This window comes from Schistocerca nitens, chromosome 2 (genome assembly GCF_023898315.1).
Source record: "Schistocerca nitens isolate TAMUIC-IGC-003100 chromosome 2, iqSchNite1.1, whole genome shotgun sequence".
Taxonomy (NCBI): Eukaryota; Metazoa; Arthropoda; class Insecta; order Orthoptera; family Acrididae; genus Schistocerca; species Schistocerca nitens.
Window position 1 is genome coordinate 128186387 of NC_064615.1, and position 16480 is coordinate 128202866.

Below are 16480 nucleotides of genomic sequence, written 5' to 3' on the forward strand. Positions count from 1 at the left end.
GCTACCCAAGCACGACTCACGCCCCGTCCTCACAGCTTTACTTCCGCCAGTAGCTCGTCTCCTACCTTCCAAACTTTACAGAAGCTCTCCTGCGAACCTTGCAGAACTAGCACACCTGAAAGAAAAGATGCTGCGGAGACATGGCTTAGCCAACGGCCTGGGGGATGTTTCCAGAATGAGATTTTCACTCTGCAGCGGAGTGTGCTCTGATATGGAACTTTCTGGCACATTAAAACTGTGTGCCGAACCGAGACTCGAACTCGGGACCTTGCCCGCGAAAGGCAAAGATCCCGAGTTCGAGTCTCGGTCCGGCACACAGTTTTAATCTGCCAGAAAGTTTTATATCAGCGCACACTCCGCTGCAGAGTGAAAATCTCATTCTGAATACCGCTAATGTTTCGTGATCCTGGTGTAGCTTGATCGTCTAGTCACTTCAGCGTAGACGTTTCCACATGTATGCGGTATACGGAATATTCCCGACATTGCAAATAGATCCTTTTTCTCCTTTGCCGATCTGAGACAAATATCTGCGATCAAAGAATATCTCAGATCGGCAAATTCACCAAACGTCGGCCAAAGAACTCGGCACAGAAGCTGTCAGGCAATTCGTTAACAAGTGGCCACGAAGGCCTTAACAATCTTCTGTGTTTGATTAGTTATTCAGAACCATTAAATAGCTTAAGGTGCTAAAATTAAAAACCCAATATCTAGTTATGAATTTCGTTGCCCGGAAAAGGCAAAGATCATAATCGGAGACTCAAATCGGTTAGCAGTTTTAATTTCTGTGATCCATCAGAGTCAGCCAACAGTCAGCTGTCTAGTAGAACGTCCAATACAAATTCGTGTTACATTACTTCGTTACTTGATGCTTAATTACTACAGACACTGAAAAATTGCTTTTGCCAACCCACGAAGTGCGGTGACCATATAATGTGTTACTTGCTAATGAACCGCCTGTAGAAAATTTGAAAATTACCAGCACAATCGGGTGCAATCTCATTAAAAAAAATATTGGAATTTAGCATTCAAGGTGAAACGCTATTAGTAGCTCCAAAAAGTCTTTACGGTTACCAAGTGTCGAGTATATAAAGAAAATTAATAAACTACGAAGTTTGAAATTTACTTAGTCCGAAGCTGTTGGTTGCGATATTGGAACATTATACTATAATTTCATGAAATAAAGGATAAAGGAGTACAAATATATCGTAAATACAGTTACCTTCTTTGAGCAACAGAGAAAAGGACGTCGCAAAACAAATTTTAAAACTTATGTTTACGGAAGAATAATGAAAACGCATAGATTAAAGCTCCATAAAAAACAAGGACTGCCGGGAGCTTACCATCATGGACATCGAAAACAAAACTGTGCCGTGATGAATGTGCGAAACTATAAAAGTTGTAAATACTGTGGAAAAACAGTTTTCTAATGAAAAATTTGGTAAACTGGACAGCAGTTATAATACGTACTGTATATTCGTTGATCTCGTAGAGATTTCATTTCTGCAGAAGTCATACATTTGGCTGAAGTCGTGCAGAGTTTACGCTATGCGATGATTTCAATTAGTTTACTTTTGCAGTGACGTATTTGATCGCAAGGATATGCCTAGTAGCGCATGAGGAACCAAAGCAAGTGATTTTATTTCCATTAGCGCTGCAGGCGGGGCCGCGAATTCTGTCACAAGACTGAGATAATAAAATTATACTGAATGATGAAAGTATTCGTCGTCATACCAATATGTTATCCAAATAGCTAAGGGTTAACCATTACTTCACAATTTGCGAAATTTTGGTCTCTTCAGTTCTCTTTTTAGTTTACCTTTCGCAATACCTGTACAGTAGTTGGTAAATAATGAACGGCACAGGCATCCGCAAGAGGGAGAGGGGGCACTTAACGAACCCCCCCCCCCCCCCCTACCAACCGAAATCTGGAGTATAAAGTTATCATTTACAAATCTACCTATAACAAATATTGAGTGGACGTAATACATTTTTGTGTCGCCTGTAAAATTTAGTCCTTTTGGAATGAGAATCCTCGAAATTGACGTACTTTTTTTACATTAAAAACGGCAGTTTTAGTGTCTTCCCTCCCCCATTCTGGATTAATTTCTGCTTGGTATCATAAGTAACGTAATTTCTGCGTGTTTTGTACTCGGAAAATATGGCTACTTTCGGCGCGCTAAAATTACGACTTGGACAGATTTGTGAAGCTATCAATGTATTTCTTGTGCCTGAAGTTTATTACGCTTAACACGCTTAACAAATCCTGCTGTCGAAGTACATTCAGTACGACCAGAAATGCTAAATGATAGCCGTTTACATCAGCCACGAATCGGCACGTAGCGTTTATGACGGCAGAGTAGGATCGAGGTGGTGTGGGCAGTAGAGAGCTGACGTCATGCCCGTACGTGTCTTGTGACGCAACACGGCGATCCTGCCTCGCATAGTATGTAGAGTGCTGACACCGCGTCCAGTGGGCGCTGCCAGCAGCGCAGCCACATGCCGCAGCAAGTGGTTCCTGTGTCCGCCGAGAGATGGCGGGATGGTTCGCTGGCAGCACCAGACCTGGACTGCCGCGCGCTGGAGTCGATGCCTTTTTTCTGTAAAGTAAAATTTTGAAGACGGAGAATGCTTTGAGATTACGTTTGTCTGTTGAAACAATGCTTCTGAATTCTCTCTTGACGAAGGCAGCATACAGTGCAAAACAAGTCAGGGCCCACAAAGATCAGAGCTGGAGGCAAATTTTCTTGTACAACGTCTGATGTTGGAAAAAAATTCTTTTGAGTATTAGGCTGTGTCGTTCTGCGCCACCAAAACAGTTTTCAAGCAAAATCGAAGTTCCGACCGACTTTTCTAATAGTCTTCCTCAACACGACAAAACTGAAGCGTTCTGATCACGTCCCCTATCAATACGCATTCGACAGCATGCATACCTAGTATGTTTGTGCACAAGGAATGGCTCTAATTTTTACGATGTTTTCCTAAGATCTCGAACAAGCTCGAAAATTTTCTTCATATCTTTACCCGTTACCGAGGTACAGAGGTTCAAAGGCACCCCACTTGTACACGTAGAATACGCACGTAACATACAATGTGAGGCGAAAACATAGTTTGCAAAGTGACGTAGCACGGAGAAATACGCTGTTAAGTACCCCCTTTATCATCTGGAAACACCATGTTGTACGGAAGCAAATGCGAAATTTTTTTGCACGTAAAATCTGGTCTGAGTTGTAAAATTAGTTTCGCGTTATTTCGGTTTCACGTAAGTAAACTACCTAAATTTTCTCACCAATACATTTCTTTTCATGTGAGTTACATGCCCTGCTGTAGCAGTGAAAGAACGGAACCAGCGGAAAAATGCTGCTATTAGAGCACAAAAAAGAGAATGCTGACTGAAAGACTGACTGAAATGTGGGGTACCAACTGCCTCATTCTACTTTCTCCAACATCTTTAAAATTTTTCCAAAAATTTTGGCATGTGAACGTATTTCAGCTTTTTCATGCTAGGAGAGAAGACAGTGGCCGTGGCAAAGAGACTGAAAAGTAATAATTACTGGAAGATAGTAGTCAGTGGTTAGGTCATAGAGGGAATGACACAATGGCAATGTGAAAGACAGGGACACAGTCTCAAACGAACATCGTTGGCAGTGACAGAACAGTGCTAGGAAAATAGCGAATGAGACATTGTCAAGGGGGGGGGGGGGGGAATAAATAAAAAGAGAAAGTAGAACTGGGAGAGAGACAATCTATGATAATGACAACGAGGAAGAGACAGTGAGAACATGAGAACAGAGAGCTGAAATAGTATGAAAGGAATGAGATAGTCGTAGTAAGAGGGAGCAAGAGGTAGGCAGTGATAGTGACGGGAGACTGTAGTAGTAGGACAGAATGAAGGGAACTGTATCCGCCCCCGGTAGCTGAGTGGTCAGCGTGACAGAATGTCAATTCTAAGGGCCCGGGTTCGATTCCCGACTGGGTCGGAGATTTTCCCCGCTCAGGGACTGGGTGTCGTGTTGTCCTAATCATCATTATTTCATCGCCATCGACGCGCAAGTCGCCGAAGTGGCGTCGAATCAAAAGACTTGCACCCGGCGAACGGTCTACCCGACGGGAGGCCCTAGTCACACGACATTGGCATTTGCAAGGGGACTGTGGATGCGACATCGGAGACAATGACAGACACAAAGCCATCATGACAGTGAGTTGAGTTGAATGAGTGGTGAGAAAGGGAAACTGGAAGTGGAAGGGTATGAGCGACTTACAATTATGGGGCGTGAGTGAGTTACAGTTAGGGGACCTTATGGGAGTTTGAGCTGAATTGCTTGTTTTAAAAAAAAGCGCGAATATATTCGCGTGTCAAAATTTTTGGGAACATTTTTGAAGGTTCAGAGGTAGGTAAAATGAGGCAGCTGGCATCCCACTTTTCAGTCTGTATTTTCAACAGACACGAACATCCTCGCATTTTTTGTGCCCCGATAGGAGCATTTTTCCGCTGGTATATGGTGTAGAAGAAGAAGAAGAAGAAGAAGAAGAAGCTGCACTCCATCTTCAGGCCACTAGTGGCGGGTATATCATAATTAACAGCGTCAACTGAAAGTATGTGATACGAGCATAAAAACGTTCCAGTAAACACGGCTCCGCAAATGAGACGGTTGCGAGATAACTGTGAATATGTCGTTAAAAGTCGGCAGTGACTTCATTACGCAAGTTCTCCTAGTTAGCGCAATGGACGAATGTGCGTAAGGTAAACTTTCCCATCAAGTCCTCACCTAATTGGGCTCAAATGTCACCCATGGCCGCCGGCCGGAGTGGCCGTGCCGTTCTGGGCGCTACAGTCTGGAACCGAGCGACCGCTACGTCGCAGGTTCGAATCCTGCCTCGGGCATGGATGTGTGTGATGTCCTTAGGTTAGTTAGGTTTAATTAGTTCTAAGTTCTAGGCGACTAATGACCTCAGAAGTTGAGTCGCATAGTGCTCAGAGCCATTTGAACCATTTCACCCATGGCCCGTGGATGAGGACTGTGATAGATGCATGAGGTAGCACCGGCACAGTTTGCTGCTGATATGAGACTGTACATCGGCTGCTCTGGGTTTTTATTTCTGGAATTATCTCAAAAGACTATCGCTATCGTTGATACGTTTGAACTGGAATTGCAGTGTGTGTCTTGTCAAGCTTTACCGGATGATCCGCGACTGTCTGATATATTCGTAATTCTTGCGTCACTGCGTAGACGAGTTCGGTATTGCACGCAAAAGGTAATTTTTTAGCTTTGGGCTCCAGTAGTTACAGAAGTGGCATATTAACATAACTGCGATGTCCGCAGTAGAACAATATATAAACGATATACAAACAGAAGTTCTTAATGTAAAATAAAAACACTAAAAGACGAAATCCGGAAAGCTAGCAATAGTTAAAACAGTGCCAGGTTAACATTAGTGCAATATTCACAACAGAAAAATGGTAAAAGATAAGTTTGTTTCTTAGAAAAAGAAAAACACAAAATTACGACCCAGGTTTCGAACTGGTCCGATTATGCAGGAGAATGATATCCACTGCAAATTATAATTCAAAGCTGGATAACGGCGTTGTTTACAAAGGAAATTTATTATCACAAAGTGAAAACACAAACAGATGTCCCTGTTTTCGCACCGGGCTTGTTCCTTGGGAGGAAAAGATCCACGTAGCATATTGGTTCAAATGGTTCTGAGCACTATGGGACTCAACATCTGTGGTCATCAGTCCCCTAGAACTTAGATCTACCTAAACCTAACTAACCTAAGGACATCACACAACACCCAGTCATCACGAGGCAGAGAAAATCCCTGACCCCGCCGGGAATCGAACCCGGGAACCCGGGCGCGGGAAGCGAGAACGACACCGCACGACCACGAGCTGCGAACGGAGCCACGTTAACTCGTACGTTTCTGTTTGTATCAACGCGTAATTTCACCCGCGTCCGCTTTCGCTGTTAATTATGATAAACTCTGTACATGGGATTTCTGAGAACTGAAGAGGATTTACCCCCCCCCCCATATATTCGGTGAATAGGAAAGCCCATTACCCGAATCCTACAGTTTTATCCTCCTAACAGTCCGCCCCCGGTAGCTGCGTAGTGCCGGCACGGTAACTCAGCGTGTTCGGTCACAGGGTTAGTTGCCCTCTGTAATAAAAAAACTGAGTTAATCGATCAACAACGGACTGAAACGGATATCTTGCGACATCCGCCCCGAGCAGATACAACGAATGAAAACGAAGAAAATGAGATTAAAAAAAAAAGTGGTCAGCGCTACAGACTGTCAATCCTAAAGCCGTCGGCACACGGACCGTGCATCCGAAACGTTGAGCGTGCCGAGTTTCTGACGTCATAGCGTGGAATGGCACGTTCGGGAGTCGTTCCGAACGTGCAGAGCAATATCTGGCATGTCAGATATTCTGAGCGTGCGTCTGAGCGTTGACCAATGAGATGGCACAACGCCACCTACGTCTCAAGCACGCCGTCTCCCTTCAGTACAGAGTTGTGAGGCGCCATATTGGCATTCATTTTAAGCTTAATTGTATATATGCCGTTTCTGAGCATCAGCAAATTCAGAATCATTGGAAAACCCGTTGTTAACTGTGTGATTCGTTCCAGTAAAATAACGAGAAACATCATATTCATGGCAAAAGAATTATTGTAACTTGCGTATTATGAGAGTAGGCTATTTGAAGGCAGTGACACCAGGATGATCCACCCAAAATGCATTGTTCTTGTACAATTTGTCATAATTAAATTTCAATTAGTAACGTATCTACGATAAGGTTTCCTGCAACGGGTAAGATACTTGGATTAATTGCGAGATGTGTCCGTGTGTTGTTAGATTAGCGTAATGAGTAGCGTAACTGTCTCGTATTTTGTTGATAATTGGGGCGGTGGTTCGGGTCTTAACACTGTTGTGTTTTATTTATTAACATTAGCGTTTTTATTAGGTTCTGATACTTTATTATTAGTTTAATGTAAGTATATACTATGATGTTTGATGTTATGTAAATATAAGTTAGCCTTTTTTTGAGGGGTGACTTTGTTCGGTTGGCTTAATCTACAGGACAGCTTGCGCTACTTCCATAAAGATATTTTGCTCCTTTTTCTTTTACGCTTCGTAATTCAGATGTTGCAAAGATTCTGTTACTGGGTAGGAACAGTGATCAAGTAAGACTGCCCTTGGCGTTTTACTAAAATGTACGAATGACGAAATAATGTGTATCTTATGCGGAGAAGTATTCCAAATTTGTACCGCACTATTTCTAATGGCACTTTTATAAGCCTGTGTCCTTATTGACTGGACATGGTATTTTCCTTTTCGTGGACGATGGAGGAAATGTGCGTTTTAATAGAGCTAACGTGGGAATTTTACGCTTACCCGTTGAGTAAACAGTGTGATTTACGAACTAGAAACATTCCTCAACTGCCGCTGGAGTGCGTTGCTATCGCGTATACCACGTTGGGGCCCACGTACCGTGTGCACGAGTAGCATCGTTCCTGAGCGTTCAGCAACACGTTGAACTTGGCTCGCTCGACGTTGCCGTTGGACAGCACGGTCCGTGTGCCGACGGCTTAAGGGCCCGGGTTCGATTCCCGGCTGGGTCGGAGATTTTCTCCGCTCAGGGACTGGGTGTTGTGTTGTCCTAATCATCATTTCATCCCCATCGACGCGCAAGTCGCCGAAGTGGCGTCAAATCGAAAGACTTGCACCAGGCGAGGGGTCTACCCGACGGGAGGCTCTCGTCACACGCCATTATTATTTATTATCCTCCTAACGGGACCCGGTACAAAGTAGGATGGAATGTCGATTTTCTTTTACTGTTGTTTCTGGTGCTACAAAAATGACGCGCCCGATAACACAAGAGGGCTTTATTCAAATAATAGACACTTACCGTGGAAGTACAAAGACTTCAGGTCTGTTGTGTCTTCCCTTGTACTTCAGCAGGAGTCCGCACACACACACAACAGGCAACAGCAATCTGAATTAATGGCTTAGTAAAATATTCAAGCGTTAAACATCGGTTCCTACGAAGTTGTTACGAAAACATTTCTATACACGTACCTTTCTCGATAAAACAGCAGCTAACTGCAGTGACTCCAAACTGACTCACTCGCGGACCAAAATAAATCACGTAACTATAAGGAATTCTTCTCAATTGTTTATTCGGTCACAGTTCCTGCTAATACCTACAACTAGTGCAAGGTGACTGATAGCGGTTCCTATTAAACCTGTTTATAAATTAAACACTTCTGGCCAAGCCCTGCTTATACCTTAAATTTGGGCGAAATATGTGAAGACAATTAGGTGCTGTATCCTTTTTAGTTTTTGCGCCGGGCCACTAGGCAGCAGTTTCCCAGCAAGCAAGTATGCGGGCATGCGCTTGCTTTGTACGTGAAACTCAATGTAGGCATTACAGTTGTAACAAAGAGCTACAGTGGAATTACTGTCAGTAGGGCTACAAATTGTTATAGTAGTGTGGGTGGCGAAGCAGAAAACTAGGTTCTATACCGTCTGTTAAAGATTCTGACCGCTCCATTACCGAATGGACAGAGTGCTTACACACCTCTGTGCTGCTGGTGACCGAGCGAGTGGTTAGCACACTGGACTCGCATTCGGGAGGACGACGATAGAATCCGGCCATCCTGTTTTAGGTTTTCCTTGATTTCCCTAAATCGCTTCAGGCAATTTCCGGGACGCTTACTTTGAAAGGGCACGGCCGACATCCATCCTCATTATTCCTTAACACGTTGGGAACGACCACCTCGCTTTTTGGTCCCCTCCCCAAATCAGCTAGCTGCTAGTGATCTTCTGCATCTACATCTACATGGATACTCTGCAAATCACATTCTATTGCCTGGCAGAGGGTTCATCGAACCATCTTCACAATTCTCTACTATTCCAATCTCGTATAGCGCGCGGAAAGAATGAACACCTATATTTTCCGTACGAGCTCTGATTTCCCTTATTTTATCATGCTGATCGTTTCTCCCTGTGTAGGTCAGCGTCAACAAAACATTTTCGCATTCGGAGGAGAAAGCTGGTGATTGGAATTTGGTGAGAAGATTCCGTCACAACGAAAAATGCCTTTCTTTTAATGATTTCCAGCCCAAATCCTGTATCATTTCTGTGACACTCTCTCCCATATTTGACGATAATACAAAACGTGCTGCCTTACTTTGAACTTTTTCGATGTACTCTGTCAGTCCTATGGTAAGGATCCCACACCGCGCAGCAGTAGTCTTAAAGAGGATGGACAAGCGTAGTGTAAGCAGTCTCCTTAGTAAGTCTGTTACATTTTCTAAGTGTCCTGCCAATAAAACGCAGTATTTTGTTAGCCTTCCCCACAACATTTTCTATGTGTTCTTTCCAGTTTAAGTAGTTCGTAATTGTAGTTCCTAGGTATTTAGTTGAATTTACAACCAAGAATTCTCATACATTCTACAGGAACCATATTTTTTGGAATTTAGTAAGTAGGGCCTGTTGGAGCAGCGGAAAAAGTGCAGAACGGCAATCCGAAGTATGCGGAAAATGTTTTATCTTTTATTTTCAGTTTTTACGTTACTTACCCAAAAATAAACCGAAATAATGTTAAATATATTTGTACTTATATTAATATTTTCGTAAAAGGCGTGGAAGGCATGAAATCGAGAGATAAAGCAGAATTGGGGATTGCAAATAATTTTCTAGGAAGGGATTGTAAGCCATAAGCGAGAATTTCATGTATAAAATTAGATATTTTCATTATTTTAGAGGTAATGATTTACGTGTACTGGGGGTGATATTTATCGTACAAATAGAGGAAGCAAAAATTTTCCCGGCAACTTGTATACGCCTAATTTTTACAATTGCACGTTTGTTTTAAAGTTTGTGTTGAAAAACTTAATTGGCTTACATTCAGAAAGGTTCTCTCACGTGTAACGCAACATGCTGCCAAACACCGGCGAGGATAACTGGAATATATTTTCATGCTGTCTTCTCGGGAAGTGATTTTTTTCGTCTCTCAGAGACAAGAGTAGTTCTGCAGTTTCTATCCAAATTCTTTACCTGATGTTAAAAGCGGACATCATAGGTCTGCATTAACATTTTTCGGAGACGGGAGAGAGAGAGAGAGAGAGAGAGAGAGAGAGAGAGAGAGACACTGTAATGTTGCACGATGGCAGTCCTTTTTGACCTTGAAAATTGTCGCCGTGTATTTGTAGATTTGTCTTTCCAGGAGTCACTTAACGCGAAAAATTTGTTGTCCTGCACGCACGGTTTCACCGCATCAGTCACAACATTTTTGTGTAACTTGCTTATAAATTCCCCCGTTGTTGAGGAAGTAATGACGGCATTCCTACACTATGTGATCAAAAGTATCCGGACACCTGGCTGAAAATGAGTTAAGTTAGTGGCGCCCTCCATCGGTAGTGATGGAATTCAGTATGGTGTTGACCCACCCTTAGCCTTGATGACAGCTTCCACTCTCGCAGGCATAAGTTCAGTCAGGTGCTGGAACGTTTCTTGGGGAATGGCAGCCCATTTTTCACAGAGTGCTATACTGAGGAGAGGTACCGATGTCGGTCGGTGAGGCCTGGCACGAATTTGGCGTTCCAAAACATCCCAAAGGTGTTATTTAGGATTCGGGTCAGGACTCTGTGCAGGCCAGGCCAGTCCATTACAGGGATGTTACTGTCGTGTAACCAATCCGCCACAGGCCGTGCATTATGAACAGGTGCTCGATCGTGTTGGAAGATGCAATTGCCATTCCCGAATTGCTCTTCAACGGTGAGAAGTAAGAATGTGCTTAAAACATTAATGTAGGCCTGGGCTGTGATAGAGCCACGCAAAACAGGGGTGGTGCAAGCCCTTTCCATGAAAAACACGACCACACCATAACACCACCGCCTCCGAATTTTACTGCTGGCACTACACACGTTGGCAGATGACGTTCACAGGCCATTCGCCATATCCACATCCTGCCATCGGATCGCCACATTGTGTACCGTGATTAGTCACTCCACACAACGTTTTTCTACAGTTCAGTAGTGCAATGTTTACGCTTCTTACACCAAGCGAGGCGTCGTTTGGCACTGAGCGGCGTGATATGTGGCTTATGAGCAGCCGCTCGGCCATGAAATCGAAGTCCTCTCACTTCCCGCCTAACAGTCACAGTACTTGCAGAGGATCCCGATGCAGTTTGGAATTCCTGCTTGGTGGTCTGGATAGATGTCTGCCTATTACACATTACGACCCTCTTCAGCTGTCGGCGGTCTGTCAGTTAACAGACGAGGTCGGCCTGTGTACTTTTGTGCTGTAAGTGACCCTCACGTTTCCACTTCACTTCCACAACGGAAACAGTGGGCCTACTGATGTTTAGGAGTGTGAAAATCTCGCGTACAGACGTATGACCCAAGTGACATCCAGCCACCAGACCACATTCGAAGTCCTTGAGTTCCGCGGAGAGCCCTACTCTGCTCTTTCACGTTGTCTAATAACTACTGAGGTCGCTGATATGGAGTACCTGGCAGTAGGTGGCAGCACAATGCACCTAATATGAAAAACGTATGTTTTTGGGGTGTCCGGATACTTTTGATTACATGGCGTACGTCTATACGCGAGATTTCTACACTTCAGACGAAATTTATGCGTCGATAAACAGATCTAAACGTGTATTCAACTACTACGCCCGTCATACCTTGAAGAGAAATCTTGCCGAGAACCCGAGAAAATTCCAGTCCTACTAAAATCACTAAGCGACTCCAGTGACACACCGACCAGCCTGGTGTGGCAGTTGACAAGCTTCCGTCCAGGCCTTCGAGGCACAAGTGATGTCTGCCGACCGCCATGTCATCCTCCACTTTAAGGCGATAGGCAGATGAGGTACTGCGGGGCATGCGGTTAGCGCGGCTCTCCCGGCCGTTTGCAGGCTTTCCAGACTGTGGAGCAGCTACTACTCGGTCATGTAGCTCCTCATTTGGCATCACGAAGCTGCACCCTGTACCAGTTATCGCACCAAGAAAAAATCCTCGGCTGTATCAGGAATCGAATCCGGGGCGTCTGCATGGCAGCCTTCTACTCTGACCATTCAGCTATATAGCAATATAAGATATCAAAAGAAAGCTGAAAATTTAAATTTCGCGTTTTAAAAAATAATTCACGCAGGTGGATCGTACAAAGATACTGTCGTTTGACTCGCACAGAAGTCTGCACTGAGGACATAAAATAGGCACCGTTTGCGGTGAGAAGCAATTGAAGGGGTTGGAAATAAATAACTCGAATAGGTCCGTATAGAATACCGGTTCGGTTTTACAGAGACTACTCTTAGAAATTGGCCTCTCTCAGCTTGCATTGAGCGTGAACGTCTCTCCCATCGCGAAATCCCAAGAAAGAAACGCAGGTGACTCTTCTATATAAGAAGGATGAAACAACAGACCCGCAAAATTACGGACGAGTATTTTATTGTATGGAACTGGGGACGTAGAAACGACTGAGAGGCTTCGTCCCCGCCGTAGCCCTCAGTGATAGAAAACTCCACAACAGGCTACAGCAGTCCACTCACCCCACCGCCGCCCCAAACCGAACCCAGGGTTAAGATCGGTAGGAGGGAAGGCAAATGGTAGACTTCAGTTTATTGGAAGACTTCCAGGAAAGGGTAACTCCTACAAAGGGAGACCGCGACCCATTCTTGATTAGTGCTAGAGTGTTTAGAACCCGCGCTGGGTTGGATTACAGGAAGGCATTGAAGGAGTTCAGAGGCATGCTGTTAGATTTGTTACAGCAGGTCCAACTATTACCGAGATACTTCGTGAACTCAAATGGGAATCCCTGAAGGGGGTGGGAAAACGACGTTTCTGCGAAGTAGTATTGAGATAATTTAGGGAAATGACTTTTGCGGCTGGATTCTGAACGATTCTACTGCCGCAAACATACGTTACTCATTAGGACCGCGAAGTCAGACAGCAGTTTTCGTTCGCTCCATTTGCGAGTGGACCAGTAAAGGGAATGACTGCTAGTGGTACAGGGTAGCCGCCACCATGTACTGTATAATACACTAGTGGCCATTAAAATTGCTACACCACGAAGATGACGTGCTACAGACGCGAAATTTAACCGACAGGAAGAAGATGCTGTATACGCAAATGATTAGCTTTTCAGAGCATTCACATAAGGCTGGCGCCGGTGGCGACACCTACAACTTGCTTACATGATGAAAGTTTCCAACCGGTTTCTCATACACAAACAGCAGTTGACCGGCGTTGCCTGGTGAAACGTTGTTGTGATGCCTCGTGTAATGAGGAGAAATGCGTAGCATCACGTTTCCGCTTTTGATAAAGGTCGGATTGTAGCCCATCGCGATTGCGGTTTATCGTATCGCGACGTTGCTGCTCGCGTTGGTCGAGATCCAATGACTGTTAGCAGAATATGGAATAGGTGGATTCAGGAGGGTAATACGGAACGCCGTGCTGGATCCCAACGGCCTCGTGTCACTAGCAGTCGAGATGACTGACAGGCATCTTATCCGCATGGCTGTAACAGATCGTGCAGCCACGTCTCGATCCCTGAGTCAACAGATGGGGACGTTCGCAAGACATCAACCATCTGCACGAACAGTTCGACGACGTTTGCAGCAGCATGGAGTATCAGCTCGGAGGCCACGGCTGCGGTTACCCTTGACGCTGCATCACAGGCAGGAGTGCCTGCGATGGTGTACTCAACGACGAACCTGGGTGCACGAATGGCAAAACGTAATCTTTTCGGATGAATCCAGGTTCTGTTTACAGCATCATGATGGTCGCATCCGTGTTTGGTGACATCGCGTTGAACGCACATTGGAAGCGTGTATTCATCGTCGCCATACTGGCGTATCACCCGGCGTGATGGTATGGGGTGCCATTGGTTACATGTCTCGGTCACCTCTTGTTCGCATTGACGGCACTTTGAACAGTGGACGTTACATTTCAGATGCGTTACGACCCGTGGCTCTACCCTTCATTCGATACCTGGGAAACCATACATTTCAGCGGCATAATGCACGACTGCATGTTGCAGGTCCTGTACGGGCCTTTCTGGATACAGAAAATGTTCGACTGCTGCCCTGGCCAGCACATTCTCCAGATCTCTCACCAATTGAAAACGTCTGGTCAATGGTGTCCGAGCAACTGGCTCGTCACTACTCTTGATGAACAGTGGTATCGTGTTGAAGCTGCATGGGCAGCTGTACCTGTACAGCCATCCAAGCTCTGTTTGACTCAATGTCCAGGCGTATCAAGGCCGTTGTTACTACGGCCAGAGGTGGTTGTTCTGGGTTCTGATTTCTCAGGATCTATGCACCCAAATTGCGTGAAAATGTAATCACATGCCAGTTCTGGTATAATATATTTGTCCAATGAATACCCGTTTATCATCTGCATTTCTTCTTGATGTAGCAATTTTAATGGCGGATCTTGTATGTAGATGTAGAGGTGTAGATGTATGAATTTACAAGCAGCTAGAGAAGTAAGCAGCAGCAGCATCTGTTACAGTACATAAGCCAGTGTTGACAGCACTAACTCGGCATGTCTGCGTGTGTTGCAGCGGATGCTGAAGACGCGGCGGCACGCGCTCACAAGGAAGTACCGCACCATCCACGGTCCGCACAACCGCAACCAGTAGCGAGCCTGGATCTACAATCTACAGCAGTCTACATTCTGCAGGCGCCAGCCGCGACCGCGTTCTCTCAGACGTCACCGCAGTCGCCACCTGTCATGCCTTAGTCGTGCTCATTTTTGTACTCTTGTTGACATTTTTAAATTGTTACTTAATTTATATGAACACGTTTGATGATATTGTTCTTCTCTGGTTGAAAAATAAATATTTATGTTTGTACTCATTTCTACTGCTACCCATCCTTCCTAGTCGTCAGCTTGATCTCGTGAACAATGTTGCGACTTACGGCGTTGTTCTTGAACCAGCTGTGGAAAATGCCTGAATGTATGATTAGGCATTCTCATTGCTCAGTTGATGTAGCGAACTAGTGCACGATCATTAACGTTACCTTGAGCAGTTGATATTAAGTTGAACTTCGGCTAATGACGGTGGCAAAAATGTGTGACACTTCGTTAAATCGAGTTCGGATTTCCAGCTGAGTCAAAATTTACATACCTGTACATGGCCCCATCCGTGCCAAGAGCACGATTATGTGACAGTTGACCATTTCAAAGGGATTGTCTATCTCCTGATAGAAGTCTTCCGAAACCTTGATCTAAATTCATATTCCACAATTCATCTTTCTGTGTGAAGGAGGGTACTTCTGGTACAACTGTCACTACTCCCTTTCGTGTTCCAATCAGAATGGTGCGCACGAATGACGACTGTCCACAAATCTCCGCATGAGCTCAAATTTTGTAATTTCCAGGCTTGGGCACTTCTAGTGATGTATGTGTGAGAAAGTAATATGAAGCCCCAATCTTCTTGGAATGTACGTTATCAGAATTTTCGCAATTTACCTCTTCGTGAGGCACAACACCTTGTGTACATCCTCTTTTTAAACCTATTTGGTGAGAGTGACAGACTGACAAACAATAAACAAGAACAGTATCACCCTAATCCGAACTGGCGTCATTTGCTTGTAACAGATGAAAATCTGTGCTAGACTAGGACTCGAAGCAGGTCCGGCACAGATTTTCATCTGTCACAAATAGCTAACGTCAATTCAGATTCACAAACTGCGAACCGATTTCGTAATATTTACCACGTCGTAACAATGTTCAATTCTTCAGACATGTATGTACGTCTGAAGGACATTCTAATGTGAAGAAACACACACACACACACACACACACACACACACACACACACACACACACACACTGTATAAACACATTGTAACCATCAATGATGGAAACAAGAATAGGCCAAACAAAGGTTTCGTTAAGTACTTCATGAGTGTTCCGCTGCATCATACTCTGGCCCTACATTTTCTGCAACTGGTGTTGTGTGGTTGTTCGACTTCAGGGCACTCCAGACACAGTTCTTTCTATGATTGTGGCTATTTGCTCTGATTGATCTCCAGTCGTGTAACCTAATAATTATGGGTCTTCAGCATATTAATTAGTAACACCTTAAATATATGTACATGGAGATCGACCGCCAGTCCCTCACCAATTGACGTCTGCATGCCTTTTTGCATTTAGCAGTAATTTCCAGGTCATTCATCGTCTCACTGCACGACCACATCTGCCTTTCTCACACAGTAGCACTTTCGAGACCACGGATGACGGTTTGGATGTACCGTGCACTATTCAGTGTCCCCTCGACGATCACCAGTGGTGTACGGCCAGCGTAGGAGATCGCTCCCCACACCATGATGCCGGGTGTTGGCCCTGTGTGCCTCGGTCGTATGCAGTCCTGATTGTGGCGCTCACCTGCACGGCGCCAAACACGCATACGACCATCATTGGCACCAAGGCAGAAGCGACTCTTGTCGCTGAAGACGACACGTCTC

General features: G+C 44.8%; 1 protein-coding gene across 2 annotated transcripts in view; it reads left to right on the top strand.

The window, feature by feature from the left end:
• The window catches only part of LOC126235821 (anoctamin-10), a 310819-nt gene extending 295957 nt beyond the window's left edge, over nucleotides 1–14862 (top strand). For both annotated transcript variants that reach the window (XM_049944670.1, XM_049944671.1), the window contains one exon: nucleotides 14572–14862. In XM_049944670.1, coding sequence (XP_049800627.1) covers nucleotides 14572–14649 — 78 coding nt within the window. In that variant the 3' untranslated portion in view covers nucleotides 14650–14862. The remainder of the gene's footprint in view (nucleotides 1–14571) is intronic.
• The last annotated feature ends 1618 nt before the right edge of the window (nucleotides 14863–16480 follow it).